Consider the following 16,594-nt stretch of genomic DNA (forward strand, 5'->3'; position numbering starts at 1 on the left):
TAGAAAATATTTGTACATGGCTATTAGATCTCCCCCTCTTTCCTAAAGTGGATAACCCTAGTTTCCATTTCGTCCACCATGACTGCTTAACCATGAGATTGACCTCTGTAGGGGCAGGAACACAGTTTTAAAAGGCCACCACCCACTCTCACCATCAGTGTTTCCTGTCCCTTGGGGGCACCTCAGAGACCTCTTATTTTATTTTAAATGCCTGTGGGGTTTTCCCCCCTTTTCCTCTGCCCTCCTGCGGTTTATTGTAAAGCTGGGCAGAGGACATTCTAGAGTAGATCTTGTTCCTGTACAGTGGGGGCCTGTTATCTCTCCACATGCACATGGTCCTCCTTCCCTTTCTCTGTGGAAGCTGACCGCGCACTACAAAACACGGCATCACAGTAATTAATGTGCATGTGCCGGCTAACAGGTGCGCAGGCGCGGGATCTCGGCGAAACAAGTTAAAAGATCAGAGGGAAAGGATGGGTGGGCTGAGGGAAGGAAGGGGCGGGGGGAAACAAAGAAAAGGCTGAGATAGCAGGGCACCTACGAGGGTAACACCGCCCCTGGGCACTTGCGAGCCCTCATTTGCATATGTTACAAAGATGTGTTTTTTTACGGTTTTATAAGTCCAGGATTGATGCTAAAGGTAACGTTTTATTACTTGTAACCAGGGGCGTTGCTAGGGTCTGTAGACATCCGGGGCACGAGCCCAAGTGAAACCACGCCCCCATCCCATGAAGCCACCTCATCTCCACCAAAAGGGGGGGCCTTCACAGTAGTTAACCCCTTTCAGCAGTCCCCCCTTCAGTGAATGGGCCCTGAGGGACTGCTGAATGGGGTTAATAACTACTGTGAAGGGCCTAGCCGTCTGGGCAACCCCATAGATCATCCATAACAGTTCCATCCACAGATCCCCCTCCCCATAACAGTGCCATCCACAGATCCCCCGGCCCTCCCCATTACAGTGCCATACCATCCACAGATCCTCCAGCCCTCCCTATAACAGTGCCATCCACCACAGATCCCCCTCCCCATAACAGTGCCATCCACAGATCCCCCTCACCTCCACTCACAGGAGTGTACAACTGTACATGATTTTAAACTGTAATAATCCTAGTATAGTGACCTAGTCTTACTGACATCAGAGTCTCAGCTAGTCAGATCCAGGCAGTGTGGGCGGCGCTCACTCACTGACGTCACACGCCTGCGCCGCCTAGTGGGAGTAGCAGGCGCCTGACGTCAGTGAGCGGGTGCCGCCTGCACTGCCTGCTGTTACCGGAGGCGGAGCTGCAGTGCAATCTAGTGAGATGAGCAGCCGGCTGCAGAATCGGCAGATGATTTTTCAAGTTAAGTTAAATCTGCAGGCACAGGGCAGGCGGCGCCGTGGCGGATTAGGATTATTTACACATGATCGGCGGGGCCGGTGTAGTGCAGAAGACTCAGAGCACAGGCCGGCCCTGCCAGTGGCAGCAATACATTCGGGGCACTGGTCAAAACATCCGGGGCTCAAGCCCCGACTGTTTTGACCTAACGACGCCCCTGACTGTAAGCATGCTAGAAAGCTATGGGATGGGTTACAAACATGAAATGCTGATGAGACTCCCTTTAATACACTAAAATCCAGCAGGAAAAGTTACTTGTGCAATCTATCTCAAAATCTGCAGAAAATACTGCAGTTGGCTGGCACAAGATTCACCAATAAATTCTACCCAAGTATCGAAGATTTTCTCCAGAGGGGGCTGGATATCGGCCTCAGGCCTAGTACACTAAAGGTACAGATATCTGCTTTGGGGGCATACTATGATACAGATCTAGCCAGCCATAGGTGGATAACAAGATTTGTAAGAGCTGTTTCTAGATTAAGGCCATCTATAACCCCAAGAATTCCCCAGTGGGATTTAAACCTGGTCTTGAAGGTACTAATGAAATCTCTACTTACTCCCCTATAGGACATTTCAATTTAACATCTTACTTTCAAAGCTGTGTTTTTAATGGCTAGAACATCAGCTAGACGCCTGGGAGAGATTCAGGCAAGACCAAGAAATCGTCCTGCCTTTTCCTGAAGATGTAAATTCATCTGTGGAACAATTCCAACTCCTGGATGTCAGGGAGACTATTATACAATGCCTAGCGACAACAAAAATTTAGAAGGGATGACAATCTCCTTATTCAGTTTAGTCAAAATAAGGGTAGAAAAGCATCCAAGGCTTCTATAGGTCGTTGGATTAAGTCAACTATATCATGCAGTTACCAAATATCAGGCCTTACTAGTCCCACAAATATAAGAGCCCATTCCACAAGAGCAATGGCTTCTTCATGGTCTGAAAGAGCGGGCATTTCCCTAGACAAAATCTGTAGGGCCACCACCTGGTCTAATGTAAAACACGTTCATAAGACATTATTGTATTGATGTGTCTGCTTCTGCTGATTTGACCTTTAAACAGAAGGTCCTTCAAGCAGTCTCCCTCCCTAAGTAATCTGATAGTTCTCGTGGTTAAGCCGTCATGGTGGATGAAATGGAAAAACCGTAATTAGACTTACCGGTAATCCCCACTGAGGTTATAAGAGGGGCTAGAGTATAATACTCAAAAGAATAAAACGCTTGGTAATTTGTAAACACTGAGGGTGAGAGTGGGTGTTGGCCTTTTAGACTGTGTTCCTGCCCCTACAGGGGTCAATCTTGTGGTTAAGCTGTCATGGTGGACTCAAGGAAACAATTACATTTTTTATAATCTTTCAGGGTACTGTAGTTGCCCCAGTCCAGTTATTACATTAGTTGCCCTTCTCTGAACCCTCTCCAGCTCTGTCTGCCTTGTTCACAGGAGCCCAGAACTGTACACAGTACTCCATGTGTGGTCTGACTAGTGATTTGTAAAGTGCCAGGACTATGTTCTCATCACAGGCATCTATGCCCCTTTTGCTTTAACCTATTATCTTATTGGCCTTGGCAGCAGCTGTCTGACACTGGTTTCTACAGCTTAGTTTGCTGTTCACTAAGTCCTTTTTCATGTCAGTGTTGCCCAGTGTTTTACCATTTAGTATGTACTGGTGACTTGCATTATTCCTTCCCATGTGCATAACCATACATTTGTCATTGTTAAACCTTATCTGCCACTTCTCTGCCCAAGCCTCCAATCTATCCAGATCCATCTGTAGCAGTATACTGTCCTTCAGTGTTAATTACTTTACACAGTTTAGTGTCATCTGCAAAAATGTATATTTTACTGTGCAAGCCTTCTACAAGATCATTCATATATTGAATAGGATAGGGCCCAGTACTGACCTCTGACAGTGACCCAATCTGAGTGTACCATTAATAACCTCCCTCTGTGCCTTCTTATAGCAGGCACCCACGGCTTATGTCCACAACTGGCAGTAATGGCAATCGTGGACGTTTAACCCCCTCAGATGCTGTGGTCAATCCTGAACACTGCATCTGAGTGCGCTGAAAACCAAAGTGCGCGCTTTTGGTGGTGCTTTGTCGCCCCCATGTGGCGATCAAAGGAGCTGGAGCTTGTGTACAGCAGCCCCTGTGTTAATGACAGGAGGCTGCTGCATAGTATTTCCTATGGAGCCCTTGCCTGTAATAGGGTTCCATAGGAAAGGAGTAAAATAAAGAGTCCAATATAAGTGCATTGGAGTCTATAATGATTGTATAAAAGTGTAAAAAAAATATATTTAAAATCACACCCCTTTTCCCAAAATAAGCAAACTCCCATAGTATAAAAAAATTATATTCCCCAAACGGCAAACAAATAAGTGATAATTACAAAAAGTTATAGGGGTCAAAAAAGAAACTGATTTTTTTTTTTTTTTTTTTTTACTAGCAAAACGCAAGAAAAACTATACATAGACGGTATCGCCGGATTCCTGTAGAATAAAAGTAATAGGTCAGTTTTATCGCAAATCGAATGTCGTAAATAAAAAATGTGGAATTGCTTTTTTCTTTTTGCAGTTGACCCCATTTGGAATTTTGTTCCCGCTTTCCACTACATCATATGCAATATTAAATGGTGGCGTTGGAAAGTGAAAAACAAGCCCTCCTATGGCTGTGAACAGACAAAGTTATGGCTCTGAGAAGGCAGGGAGTGCAAAATGCAAAAAAAGTGCATCTGTTGGCATCTGTTTGAGATCAGTTTTTTTTTTTTTTTTTTTTAAGATGGGGGGGAAGTACTGCATGCAGAACTTTTTTCTCAAAAAACTGATTAGAAAAAAACTGACGTGAAACCAGCCTTAGGCATACATTCTGATGCCTTCATACAGCCTGTATGTTTATCATGGAAAACCTAGTAGCTCTACACCTGCAAATGAAAGGGAAAAACACAAATTATTTTCTGAGCAGTTTTTCATTGGCATTTTCTGTTAAAGTAAAACTCCGGGTAAGTTGTTTATAGCAGGCATGCTCAACCTGCGGCCCTCCAGCTGTGGCAAAACTACAACTCCCAGCATTCCCGGACAGGGAATACAAGCAGGGCATGGTGGGAGTTGTAGTTTTACAACAGCTGCAGGTTGAGCATCCCTGGTTTATAGTAAAATGGGTATCTAAAAACATTTAAAGAGTCTGTTTTTTCACTCTGGTCCACAAAATGTAAGCTTGGGTGCTTAGTACACTATAGGTTCTTATAACCACAGGAAAGGACAATTATTGCTGCAGGTTACTGGGCTGTACAGATGTTGCCTTGTCTGACATCACTGGCATCAATTTAGCAACTTTTCCTTTAGAGTCCAGTAACAGGTGGCCATTTTGCTATTTCCTGTGGTGCTAAGTGCTCCTTGTAAGCATGCATTTGAGGGACTATTGTAAAATAAATACCATGATGACCCTATAACAGAATAATAGGATAGCACATGGTCTGAGTGCCTGCAAAGTGTGCAACCTTATTTAAAGGGGTTGTGCAATGGTCTAGCCTCAGGATAGGTCATAAATATCAGATCGGGGAGGGTCTGACCCCTGCTAATCAGCTGTTTGAATATGCTGTAGTGCCCCAGTGAGTGCTGCAGCCTTTTCCTGGGCCAGTGACGTCACATTCATTGGTCACGTGGTCTAGGCACAGCTTAGTCCTATTCAAGAGAATTGATGCCACTGTGCTTGGTGAACTGCAAGGAGGCCATGGCCTACTCAAGCAGCTGATTGGTGGGGGTGCCCAGTGTCAGACCCCCACCAGTCTGATATTGATGACCTATCCTCAGACACTCAGAAAACCTCTTTAAGCTCCAGCATCACTTAAACATAGAAGCAATGTTTCCCCTCACCTATGACGGCACCCTGTGCGACTCAGGACCTCCCATCAGGACAGGAAACCTGAGAAGATAAACAGGACACACCTCCACCCAACACCAGTTCAGGTTTCCTGCCCTCCGGATGGGAGATCCTGAGAAGCAGCTGATGCTGAAGACGTACCTCCAAGACATCGGAGCTGGGGAAGGTCTGTGGCTGTATGCCGTGGGAAGGCCTATCCCTGGGGAGCGGTAGTTCTGTGGCCGTGCCGGAAGCCGCTCCCCATAAGTCTGCCTGCGCCTGCCCTCTTTGGCCCTGCGGGGAGCCGCTGTGGCCGTGTTCAGGCGGCTCCCCATGCTGTTCCTCGCTCTCCCCGGTTCCAAGATGGCACCCGCGCATCCGTGCGCCTATGCGCGGGGCCGTCTCCTGAGGATGTCGGCAGGGCGGAGCTTCAGCCCTGCAGGACCCGGAAGTAGAGGCCGGAGCGCGTCTTTTAAAATACAAAACACGGCGGCAGGTTCAGGCAGCCAGCTGGGCACAGTTTGGATGTGCCGCGTAGCGATCCTGGTTTGCATCATGTCGGAGCCTACAGCAGGACACGCTGAACCCCAGGAACCCTTGAGGCCTCCAAGTCCGGTATTGGTCTGAGGATGGGGAAAAAAGGAAAAAGCTTCAATGGGTGAGAGCATTACTTTTTATTTCTAAGCCACCTAAAAAATAGTCTTCCAAGACAAAGCACAGGGAATGTGCGGAATGTAAAACATCCCTATCTGCATCTTATCAGAAGGCGTTATGCTCAACATGTATAGATAAACTGGTAGCAGAACAATCCCAGACCCTCACTAAGTCCATGAAGTTTATTATCAAGGCATCCTTTAAAGCATTCAGTAAAAGCCGTGCCAGGTCCCCAGATAGACCAGGGAGGGATACGGAGTATGACGGTATTGAATTGGATTCATCCGACGATGGCGAAGAATCCGGACAACTATCGGACTCTTCGGATGAAGATTATTCAGGGAGATCCTTTTCCCCTGAGGATACGCAGCCTTTACTAAAAGCGGTCAGAGCAACTATGCAGTTGGAAGACGTTAAGCAGACTAGATCAGTTGCGGACCAGGCCTTTCAGGCATTAGGCCCTAAAAAACATAGGGTCTTCCCTATTCATGAAAACATGCAAGCGATCATTAATAGGGAATGGAAAAATCCTGATAGAAAATTTTTCTTACCCTCCTCGGTGAAAAGGAAATATCCTTATGAAGAAAAAGTTTCCTCCAGCTGGGATAGGGCCCCTACGGTAGATGCTCCAGTCGCTAAGATAGCTAAGAGATCTGCCCTCCCCTTTGATGATCTGGGTTGCCTTTCGGACCCGTTAGATATGAAAGCAAATATTTACCTAAAACGGGCGTGGGAAACTTCCGCTACTTGTCTTAGACCCGCGGTTGCAGCCACTTGGGTATCCCGGTCCTTAAGATTGTGGATTGGACAGCTAGAAGCACATCTTAAAGAGAAGAAGCCTAGGGAGGAAATCTTAGCTTCTCTTCCCACCTTTGCTAATGCGGCGGATTTTCTAACGGATGCTTCTACGGATGTTATGAGCTTTGCCGCCAAATCCTCAGCTATGACGAATGCGGCAAGAAGAGCTATTTGGCTTAGATCATGGAAGGGTGACCAGGGGTCTAAGGCCAGACTCTGTGCCCTTCCGTGTGAGGGCGATAGATTATTTGGGTCCTCCCTGGATGACATCTTGGAGAAGGCATCAGACAAGAAAAAAGGTTTTCCGGTCCCTCAGAAGACTCCCTTTTTTCCGTAGACCCCAGCAGGGCTTTAGAAAACAGAGGGGTAAGCCATACGATAGGAAGGAAAGGGATAGATTTCCAAGAAAAACTAGCGGCTTCCTTTTTAAAACCCAGGATAGCAAACCAAAGGACAAGCAATGACGCCAGACTCCAGGTTGGGGGAAGACTCTCTGCCTTTCTCCAGGTTGGGGGAAGACTCTCTGCCTTTCTCCCAAGACTCTCTGCCTTTCTCCCAGAACGTCACCCAGAACAAGTGGGTTTTGGGGGGGATAGCGGAGGGATTCAGGTTGGAGTCAGGGCCGGCCTTTGGGGTGTGCGGGCTGTGCGGCCGCACAGGGCGCCATAGCAACAGGGGCGCCGGGCGGCCGACAGCCCGCAATGTAATATGGGCAGGCGAGGCGGCACTTATGTTTTCCCACGGGGCGGGCCCCCGCCCCCGCCCCCTCCATCTCCCCCTCCCCTGTATTCAGCAGGGGGCGCACGTTGCGGTTTAAAAAAAAAAAAACTTGCTTATATAAGTTCGGGCGGCTGGCGGCGCCCCTCATTCTGCGCCGCCTGAGTGGCTGAGGCTGAGCGCCTGCTGTGTGCTGTTAATGTAGCGTGGCCGAGCTCTGTTCGATCCGCGGTACAGGAGCTTTTGTTTCCTGTAACCGGCCGGACTGACAGGAAGTGCTCACTTAGTGTGCACTTCCTGTCAGTCCGGCCGGGTACAGGAAACAAATGCTCCTGTACCGCGGATCGAACAGAGCTCGGCCACGCTACACTAGAGGTGGAAAAGAGAGTGAAAAGGGGGAGGGGGGAGGAAATAATGAGTGATGGGGGGGGAGAAATAATGAGTGATGGGGGGGGGGAATAATGAGAGTGATGGGGGGGGGGGAGAATAATGAGAGTGATGGGGGGGGGGAGAATAATGAGAGTGATGGGGGGGGGAGAATAATGAGAGTGATGGGGGGGGGGAGAATAATGAGAGTGATGGGGGGGGGAGAATAATGAGAGTGATGGGGGGGGAGAATAATGAGAGTGATGGGGGGGGGAGAATAATGAGAGTGATGGGGGGGGGAGAATAATGAGAGTGATGGGGGGGGGAGAATAATGAGAGTGATGGGGGGGAGAAATAATGAGAGTGATGGGGGGGAAATAATGAGTGATGGGGGGAATAATGAGAGTGATGGGGGGGGGGGAATAATGAGAGTGATGGGGGGGGGAGAATAATGAGTGATGGGGGGGAGAATAATGAGTGATGGGGGGGAGAAATAATGAGAGTGATGGGGGGGGAATAATGAGAGTGATGGGGGGGAATAATGAGAGTGATGGGGGGGGGGGAATAATGAGAGTGATGGGGGGGGGGAATAATGAGAGTGATGGGGGGGGAGAATAATGAGAGTGATGGGGGGGGGAATAATGAGAGTGATGGGGGGGGGAATAATGAGAGTGATGGGGGGGGGGAATAATGAGAGTGGGGGGGGGGGAATAATGAGAGTGATGGGGGGGGGGAATAATGAGAGTGATGGGGGGGGGGAATAATGAGAGTGATGGGGGGGGGGAATAATGAGAGTGATGGGGGGGGGGGGAATAATGAGAGTGATGGGGGGGGGGGGGAATAATGAGAGTGATGGGGGGGGGAGAATAATGAGAGTGATGGGGGGGGAGAATAATGAGTGATGGGGGGGAGAATAATGAGAGTGATGGCGGGGGGGGAAATAATGAGTGATTGGGGGGGGGGGGAATAATGAGAGTGACGAGGGAAGGGGGGGGGGGGGGGAGAGAATGACAATGGAGTCCCCAGAGCCAGACTGCAGCCAGAGTCCAGATCATCTTATTGTCCTGGTGGTAAGTAGACAATGCAATATGTTTATTATTTAATTGTTTAGTTATTAATACTACATTGGAAACTAATTTTCTCAGCTGGACACCGGCCGACATGCGCTGGGGGCCTCACCAGCGGTTAGGGTAGGGAAAAAGCACTGGCCCGTACGTAAATTTTTCCCTTCCCTAACCGCTGGTGAGGCTCCCGGTGCATGCGCAGTGTCGGCCGGTGTTCAGCTGAAAACATCCATCCGATCACTGCGCATTGGCCCATAGTTTTTCCCTACCCTAACCGCCGGCGAGGCTCCTGGCGCATGCGCATTCTGCTGTGAAATTTCCCTAACCTGTCGTTGTGCGCCTGCGCGATGCTGCACACCTCCTCACGTCATGTCCGGTGCGACCGGAAGTGACGAGGGTAGGGAAATCTCACGAACTAGGGAAGTATAACATTACACCGGCCTTTGGGGTGTGAGGGCTGGTAACTACTTGGTTAGATAGTCAGCCAGCCTATGCCATGATGCCAGCAACAAGCAGTTTTTTTTTTTTTGGGGGGGGGGGGCGCCACAAGGTTAGCTCGCACAGGGCGCCTGAACACCTAAGGCCGGCCCTGGTTGGAGTTCCGCTCTTATCCCCAAGTCTTTTTCACCCATACTCCAACTCCAAAGGATCCTCTAAAGTCTACAATTCTGGAGAGAGAGGTTCAGTTATCGTTGGACAAAGAGGTTGTTTGCCAAGTCCCAAAGAAGGAGGAGGGCAGGGGGTTCTACTCCCCACTCTTTTTAATAAAGAAACCCAACGGTTCTTTTCGGATGATTCTGAACCTAAAATGGCTAAACAAATTCCTGAGATACAAGAAGTTCCGGATGGAAACTATAAAGTCGACTTTAGACCTGTTATACCAAGGTTGCTGGATGGCAAGTATAGACTTATTATCACATCCCAATTCACTCTTCCTCCCAAAAGTATTTAAGGACGGCTGTTCAAGTAAAGGGCCAACTTTTACACCTGCAATACAGGGCACTTCCGTTTGGGGTCTCTCAAGCCCCGAGAATTTTCACCAAGGTCGTGGCGGAGATGGTGGCATTCCTTCGATCGTCTGGGATAGTAGTTGTACCCTATCTGGACGATTTTTTGTTCATGGCCCAAACAAGGGAGCAGTTACAAACAGAGCTCGTCCTGGTGTGCTCTCTGTTGAAGGATCTGGGATGGAAGATGAATCAGGAGAAGTCTTGTCTAACCCCTTCTCAAATTTGCACCTTTTTAGGAATGCAGCTAGATTCCACAGCTCAGAAGACATTCCTCCCTCAGAAGAAAGTGTCCTCAACAATAGAGCATGTGTGGTTCCTTTTCCGGTCCTTCCGATGTTCCATCAGAGAGGCGATGGCAGTACTGGGGCACCTGACTGCTACAATTCCAGCCGTACCATTCGCACAGATCCACACAAGACCGTTACAGTCGGACATCTTGAAGAATTGGAATGGTCTTCCTCAAACACTAGAGGAAAAATTTCATCTCTCCTCCAGAGCAAGGTACTCCCTTCTGTGGTGGACGTCCAAGAAGAACCTCTCGGTAGGAATGCCTTGGTCCTTCATGGAACCCATGCTTATAACGACAGATGCCAGTCTGTGGGGTTGGGGAGCTCATTCAGGGGGAAAATACTGTCAGGGAAGATGGGATTTAAGAACCTGAGACTGCACGTCAAATTACAAGGAGCTCAAGGCGGTAGAAAGAGTACTAAAGGTGGCAGTTCCAGAGGTCTCCAACAGGAAGTTGGTCTTTTACTCAACGACAGTGGCCTATGTAAATCATCAGGGCGGAACAAAAGTACCATCCCTAATCTTCCTCTGCCAGGAAATTTTCTAAATAGCGGAAGACAGGAACCTGACCTTATCCGCAATACATTTGAAAGGGAAAGAGAATACGGTGGCCGACTTTCTAAGCCGAGTACAGCTCAGTCAGGCAGAGTGGAGTCTGAACGAGGAGATTTTTTTCCCAGATTGTAACAAAGTTTGGGACCCCATCTATAGACCTCTTTGCCACCCGGAAAAACAGGAAGACAAAGATTCTTCTCCCTAAATTATACAGAGAATCCTACAGCGGTAGACAGTCTGGCTCAGGATTGAAGCCAGGAACTCGGCTATGCCTTCCCACCTATTTCCCTAATTCCGCAGGTTCTGAAGAAAGTGCGGAGGGAGGGAGCCACCATAATCATGGTAGCCCCCAAGTGGCCCAAGAGAGTCTGGTACTCCACCCTCTTAAGCCTAGCCAGAAGCCCTCCCTGGGTGATCCCTCCAAGGGAGGATCTACTCTCCCAGGGGCCCGTATGGCATCCCAATCCGGGGATTCTTCAATTGGCAGTATGGAGATTGACAGGGACATCTGGTTGAAGAGAGGGCTTTCTAGCAAAGTTGTTTCCACCCTTCTAGGTAGTAAAAAAACTTCAACAGCTAGGAAGTATAATAGGGTTTGGAATGTCTTTTTTTTTTTCTTTTAGGTTCTAGCCCTGATCCATTTAGTCCTCCAGAAATCCCTAAGATTTTAGACTTTTTACAAGCGGGCTTAGACAAAGGGCTCAAGGCCTCCACCTTAAAAGTCCAGGTGTCGCCCTTGAGCTACTTTTTTGACTCCCAATTAGCAATCCACCCGTGGGTCAAGCGTTTCCTTTCTGCCGCTGCCAGAATCTGTCCTTATGTTAGACCTCTTTCCCCTCCTTGGGACCTGAACAGGGTCTTGACGGCCCTAACCGATAGAACCTTTGAGCCCTTATTAGAGGTCCCTATTGACATCTTATCCATTAAAATGGCTTTCCTCATGGCTATTACCTCTGCTAAGAGGATCTCGGAGATCCAGGTCTTCTCGGCATTTCCGCCCTATACGATCATCCAGGATAACCAAATAGTTATCAGGCCCCTGCCTTCTTTCCTTCCCAAGGTTGTCTCCGATTTTCATAGGAGCCAAGACATTGTGTTGCCTTCCTTTTTTCCTAACCCCTCCAATAGCTTGGAGGAAAAGTTTAATTGCCTGGACGTTAAGAGATGCCTGTTAGTCTACTTAGATGTTACGGCTCCTTGGAGAAAGGACGAGAACCTCCTGGTCCAGTTTTTAGGAGGAAATAAGGGGAAAAAAGCATCCCGGGGGGTTATTGCTAGATGGGTGAAGAAGGCCATAGCTAGAGCTTATATTTCCCTGGGTCTCCCCCCATCTTCAGGTTTTGGGGCCCATTCTACTAGGGCAGTGTCTACCTCGTGGGCTGAAAGAGCGGATGTATCTTTAGCCCAGATTTGCAGGGCGGCTACCTGGAGCTCCCCACATACCTTTCTTAAACATTACAGATTGCAGCTCCATTCTGACGCTTTTTGGGGGGAAAAAGTCCTTCAGGCTGTTGCCCCCCCCTAGGTTCTACTTATAGTTTATCTCGCACAGGGTGCCGTCATGGGTGAGGGGAAAACAACATTGCTTACCGGTAATCATTTTTCTCGATACCCATGACGGCACCCAATATTTCCCTCCCCAGATATATATATATATATATATATATATGGGATTTTGCCAGGTCTATATGAAGTAATATAGATATAAGCAGAAAAAAAAAAAAAAGGGTGTCTTTAACCCTTTGCTACTTCTCTCCGGAGAACAATTTATTTCTTCCACTGGTGTTGGGTGGAGGCGTGTCCTTTTTATCTTCTCAGGTTTCCTGTCCTGATGGGAGGTCCTGAGTCGCACAGGGTGCCGTCATGGGTATCGAGAAAAACGATTACCGGTAAGCAATGTTGTTTTCTGACAATGTCCTTTATCAAGCTGATGGTGAGCCTGGATCAGGACCAGCAAAACATTGCTACTGTTATCGCTAAGTGACCCATTTGCAGCACTCAATCTCTCCTACTATTCTGTACTGGATACTACCCTGGCCTTATGACACTCAGTATGCTGCCTAAAAAAATGTTACATGACCCTAGTAGTTTACTAATTAGGAAAATTTACCCAGAGGTCCACTTTAAGGCTAGGTCTACACGACGACATTTGTCGTGTGACAGGGCACAACTACACGGCAACATTTGTAGCGCAACAATTTTTATAATGGCAGTCTATGGTGTGCACTGCAGCATGCAACCTGCTGCAACTACGATGCAACAGTCGCAGAAAAATCCATCTCAAATGGATTTTCTGCGACTGTTGCATCGCAGCATGTTGCAGTGTGACACCATAGACTGCCATTATAAAAATTGTCACGCGACATTAGTGCAACAAAATGTTGTGTAGACCTAGCTTTAATCTTCTCATTCTGTTGCAAGATCTAACATTTCCCTTCCACCACTGCTCATTTCATGATGTGAAATCATTTGAACTAATGTTAATATTCTTCCACTTTACACTAGAAGCTTCACGATATACACAAATCCTGCCAATATTAGATGGCTTTACAAAAAGCTACCTGACACTGATGCGAGTTTGGTTAAATACATGGAAATCGTCCAAGATTCCCAATTTTCATTTTTAGGTTACATCATTACTAAAAGTAAAAACAGGAACCCTTTAGTTTTCATCATCAGCTAGAAAATTAAAACGTGGATCAAGCCTTCTTTCTACTAGTGTAATAGTGGCCTTCCCAGCAAACAAAGCAGTGTGGTGAAAGGAAAGTCCCTTACAAGACAGCTAATAAGTGCAATCTTTTCCTGTGAGGTGATGAGTTTGGCTTATATCGAATACAGAATGTAATAGTTGTGACATACTTCATTTTCCCACTAAAATATTTGTATTGTTGGCTTGAGATTCAAGAATGAACATAACCTGCAGGAGACAAAGGATGGACCTAATAACATGATTGACACGGGGAAAATGTAGGAAAACTGACTTTATTTTCCTCATATGTCTAGAACATAGAGAAACAATTATACTGTATATTGATAATTTAGAATATAAAATATGCAAATTTGAAAAAAATAATTTCTTTTAAATGAGGCCTATAGAATTAGACTTACCGGAAGGCCCAATCACAGAAAAACAAGTGAACTATTTAGGAAGTGGTCCGTAACTGGCATACATATATGATCGGGTTCCAAGGATTTCTCACAGTTCCTTACTAATGTAATAAGAAGCAGACTAAGACAGTTAAATAGTTATTTCCGAACCAATCAAATGGTCTTCCGTGGTGCATTGAAAAATACAGTACAGTGTAATATACAGATCAGTAGCGATCAGTCTCTTTGTAGGTAGGGTCGAGGAGAGCAGGAGAGGTAGAAAGGCAACTTATGTTGCTACAGCTCATTTCATGAACCAAGGTCTCCTCGAATTCCCTTTCACTGTCAAAATATCAAGTGTGAATAGGTATACAATCAGTTCCACGCAGCATGGAAAGTAGTAGACTGCTTTGCAAGGACCAATGTGCACCTGGACGGCAAAGCAATATCTGTAGAGGTCTTAACCCTCAGTGAGAAACATTCTAAAACAAGGCTCCATGTCTCTTTGATAAAATCAAGGGCTATTTTTTCAGTGTCCTGTTTCTAAAAAGCCCCTCAGTGTAAGACAATCTGCTTCTGAGCATGAAGGAAAGGTAGTGGGCTACATGGACAAATTCACTAGATTAGGTTTCATTCCAGATTATAGATACTACATTTCTGATGCAAAGCATAGTAACATAAAATATGTGACAAAAGCAAACTTCTAACAACGCCAGTGGTCAAGCTACAAAAACAGAAATAAGAGTCTGTGCATGGTCCATAAAAGGACCTACTATAATGAAAGTCCAACTTAGAAATATGCCTGCTGACATTCTATCCATCTTGATCAAACCAAACCAGAGCTAGAGAAACAATGTGCTGATGTGTACCTATAGACATCCATGCTTCTCCATAAGGCCATAGTCGATAAATGATGCACAAATAGTTGTTTCAATTGTAATTTGATACAAGAAGTAAAACTGGATTTCAGAAAATTAACTAAGTTCAAGGATTTCATCTGTCAGGCTTGGAACATGGACTTATAACTATAAGACATTGTAATAGACCATATCTTTCATTGTTTGCTCAGCCATTGACTGATCATCTGATGCATTCTCCACTTCTCCATAACTGTATGAGTTCTCTTCAAAGTCATCCATTTCTTGTTGGCTTTCCATATCATTGGCTTCTTGGTCAGGAAGGTTCATCATTGGATCTATAGAAGAACAATAAGTGATGGAATAGGAGTAAGTAGAGGTGGCTTGGTCATCATGGCACTAACAGATATGCTGAAGACCAAGGCTTGAATCCCACTTCCTCAGTCTCAATAATTGTGCATGAATCTCTTGCTCAATAGTGTCTGACCCTGGAGATTGATGACGTAAAGCAGCGGTATCAGATGTACATATCTGTGGTTTAGTTTTAGATCTCTTGTGCTTTCTAAACATAATTACTACATGAAAGTGTATAAAGGGTCCTTTACACGGGCCGACAATTAAACATATCATAGCTAACAAGTGTTACTAGCGGAGTAAATGCACCGCCGATGAACGAGCGAAGGACATTGTTTCCCAGTAGCAGATCCTGCAGTGTAAACACGATCTGCTGCCGGGAAACAGTCAGTATGGGGAAGAGTGATGGTCCCTTTACACGGGGTGACCATCTAGCACAGGCATCCTCAAACTGCGGCCCTCCAGCTGTTGTAAAACTACAACTCCCACAATGCCCTGCTGTAGGCTGTTCGAGCATGCTGGGAGTTGTAGTTTTGCAACAGATGGAGGGCCGCATTTTGAGGATGCCTGATCAGCTGATTGTCGGGAAAAAGTGCTTCCTACCCGACAATCTGCTAAATCGCTAGTAGAGTAGACCGATGCATTTACATGCACCGAGCTCCTCCAGAGTATGGAAGTAGTGATCTCGTTCTTTTGTGCTGCACAAAATATACAATTACCCGATAAACGAACGTTTTGCTTGTTCATCGGGTAATCAGCAGTGCATTTTCACTGCCAGATCATCGCTAACCAGTGTTACTAGTAATGCTGGTTAGCGATGATCTGTTCAATTGTCAGCCTGTGTAAAGGCCCCTTTAATGTACCTGTCATTCTGGGTGAAAGTCTTGTGTGTACATGAAGAATCACACTATTTGTGACCAGTATATTACTTGTATCCTGCATTTATCACTTGTTTTTCCCCACTACAAGCTCTACCTCTAAGGGCGCATTCACACGACCGCACAGCGTTTTGCAGCCCGTGTTGCGGAACGGAACGGGCAGCCGTTATAGAAATGCCTATTCTTGTCTGCGATTGTGGACAAGAATGGGACATGTTCTATCTTTTTTGCGGGGCCATGGAACAGAGCAACGGATCCGGACAGCATCTTTTGTGACCCCATTAAAATGAATGGGTCCGCACCCGTTACACAAAATTGAGGAACGGATGAGAACCCATTCATATGGTCGTGTGAATGAGCCCTAATTGTAATTTGTCCCTGCACTCAGCACCAGAATGGACAGAGACTGCTTACCATACACAGCACTTATACATGTAGAGAAGAGGAGATACTGCTCTCCTATCTCTGTCACACGCATAGAGGACATCATACATGCAGGATGGAGGAGGAGGGGATCCTGATAAGTGGTGAAAGAAGCATTTGTATGTAATAATAGGGGCAGCACGATGGCTCAGTGGTCTAATCCAACAAAAGACAACATTTGCATGGAGTTTGTATGTTCTCCCTGTCTTTCTGTGGATTTCCTCTGGGTACTCTGGTTTCCTCCCACACTCCAAAGACATACTGATAGGGACCTTAGATTGTGAGCCCTATTGGGGACAGTTGGATGCTA

At 46.6% G+C, this 16,594-nt stretch overlaps 1 protein-coding gene across 2 annotated transcripts in view; it reads right to left on the reverse strand.

Annotated features, from left to right (window-relative positions):
- Positions 1-13,534: 13,534 nt before the first annotated feature.
- ZNF710 (zinc finger protein 710) overlaps positions 13,535-16,594 on the reverse strand; it is an 80,745-nt gene continuing 77,685 nt past the window's right edge. The window contains exon 7 of one of the 2 annotated variants that reach the window (XM_044279508.1): positions 13,535-14,967. In XM_044279508.1, coding sequence (XP_044135443.1) covers positions 14,798-14,967 — 170 coding nt within the window. In that variant the 3' untranslated portion in view covers positions 13,535-14,797. The remainder of the gene's footprint in view (positions 14,968-16,594) is intronic. The other variant, XM_044279507.1, reaches the window with a different exon arrangement.

Source organism: Bufo gargarizans, chromosome 2, assembly GCF_014858855.1.
Source record: "Bufo gargarizans isolate SCDJY-AF-19 chromosome 2, ASM1485885v1, whole genome shotgun sequence".
In the NCBI taxonomy this organism is placed as follows: Eukaryota; Metazoa; Chordata; class Amphibia; order Anura; family Bufonidae; genus Bufo; species Bufo gargarizans.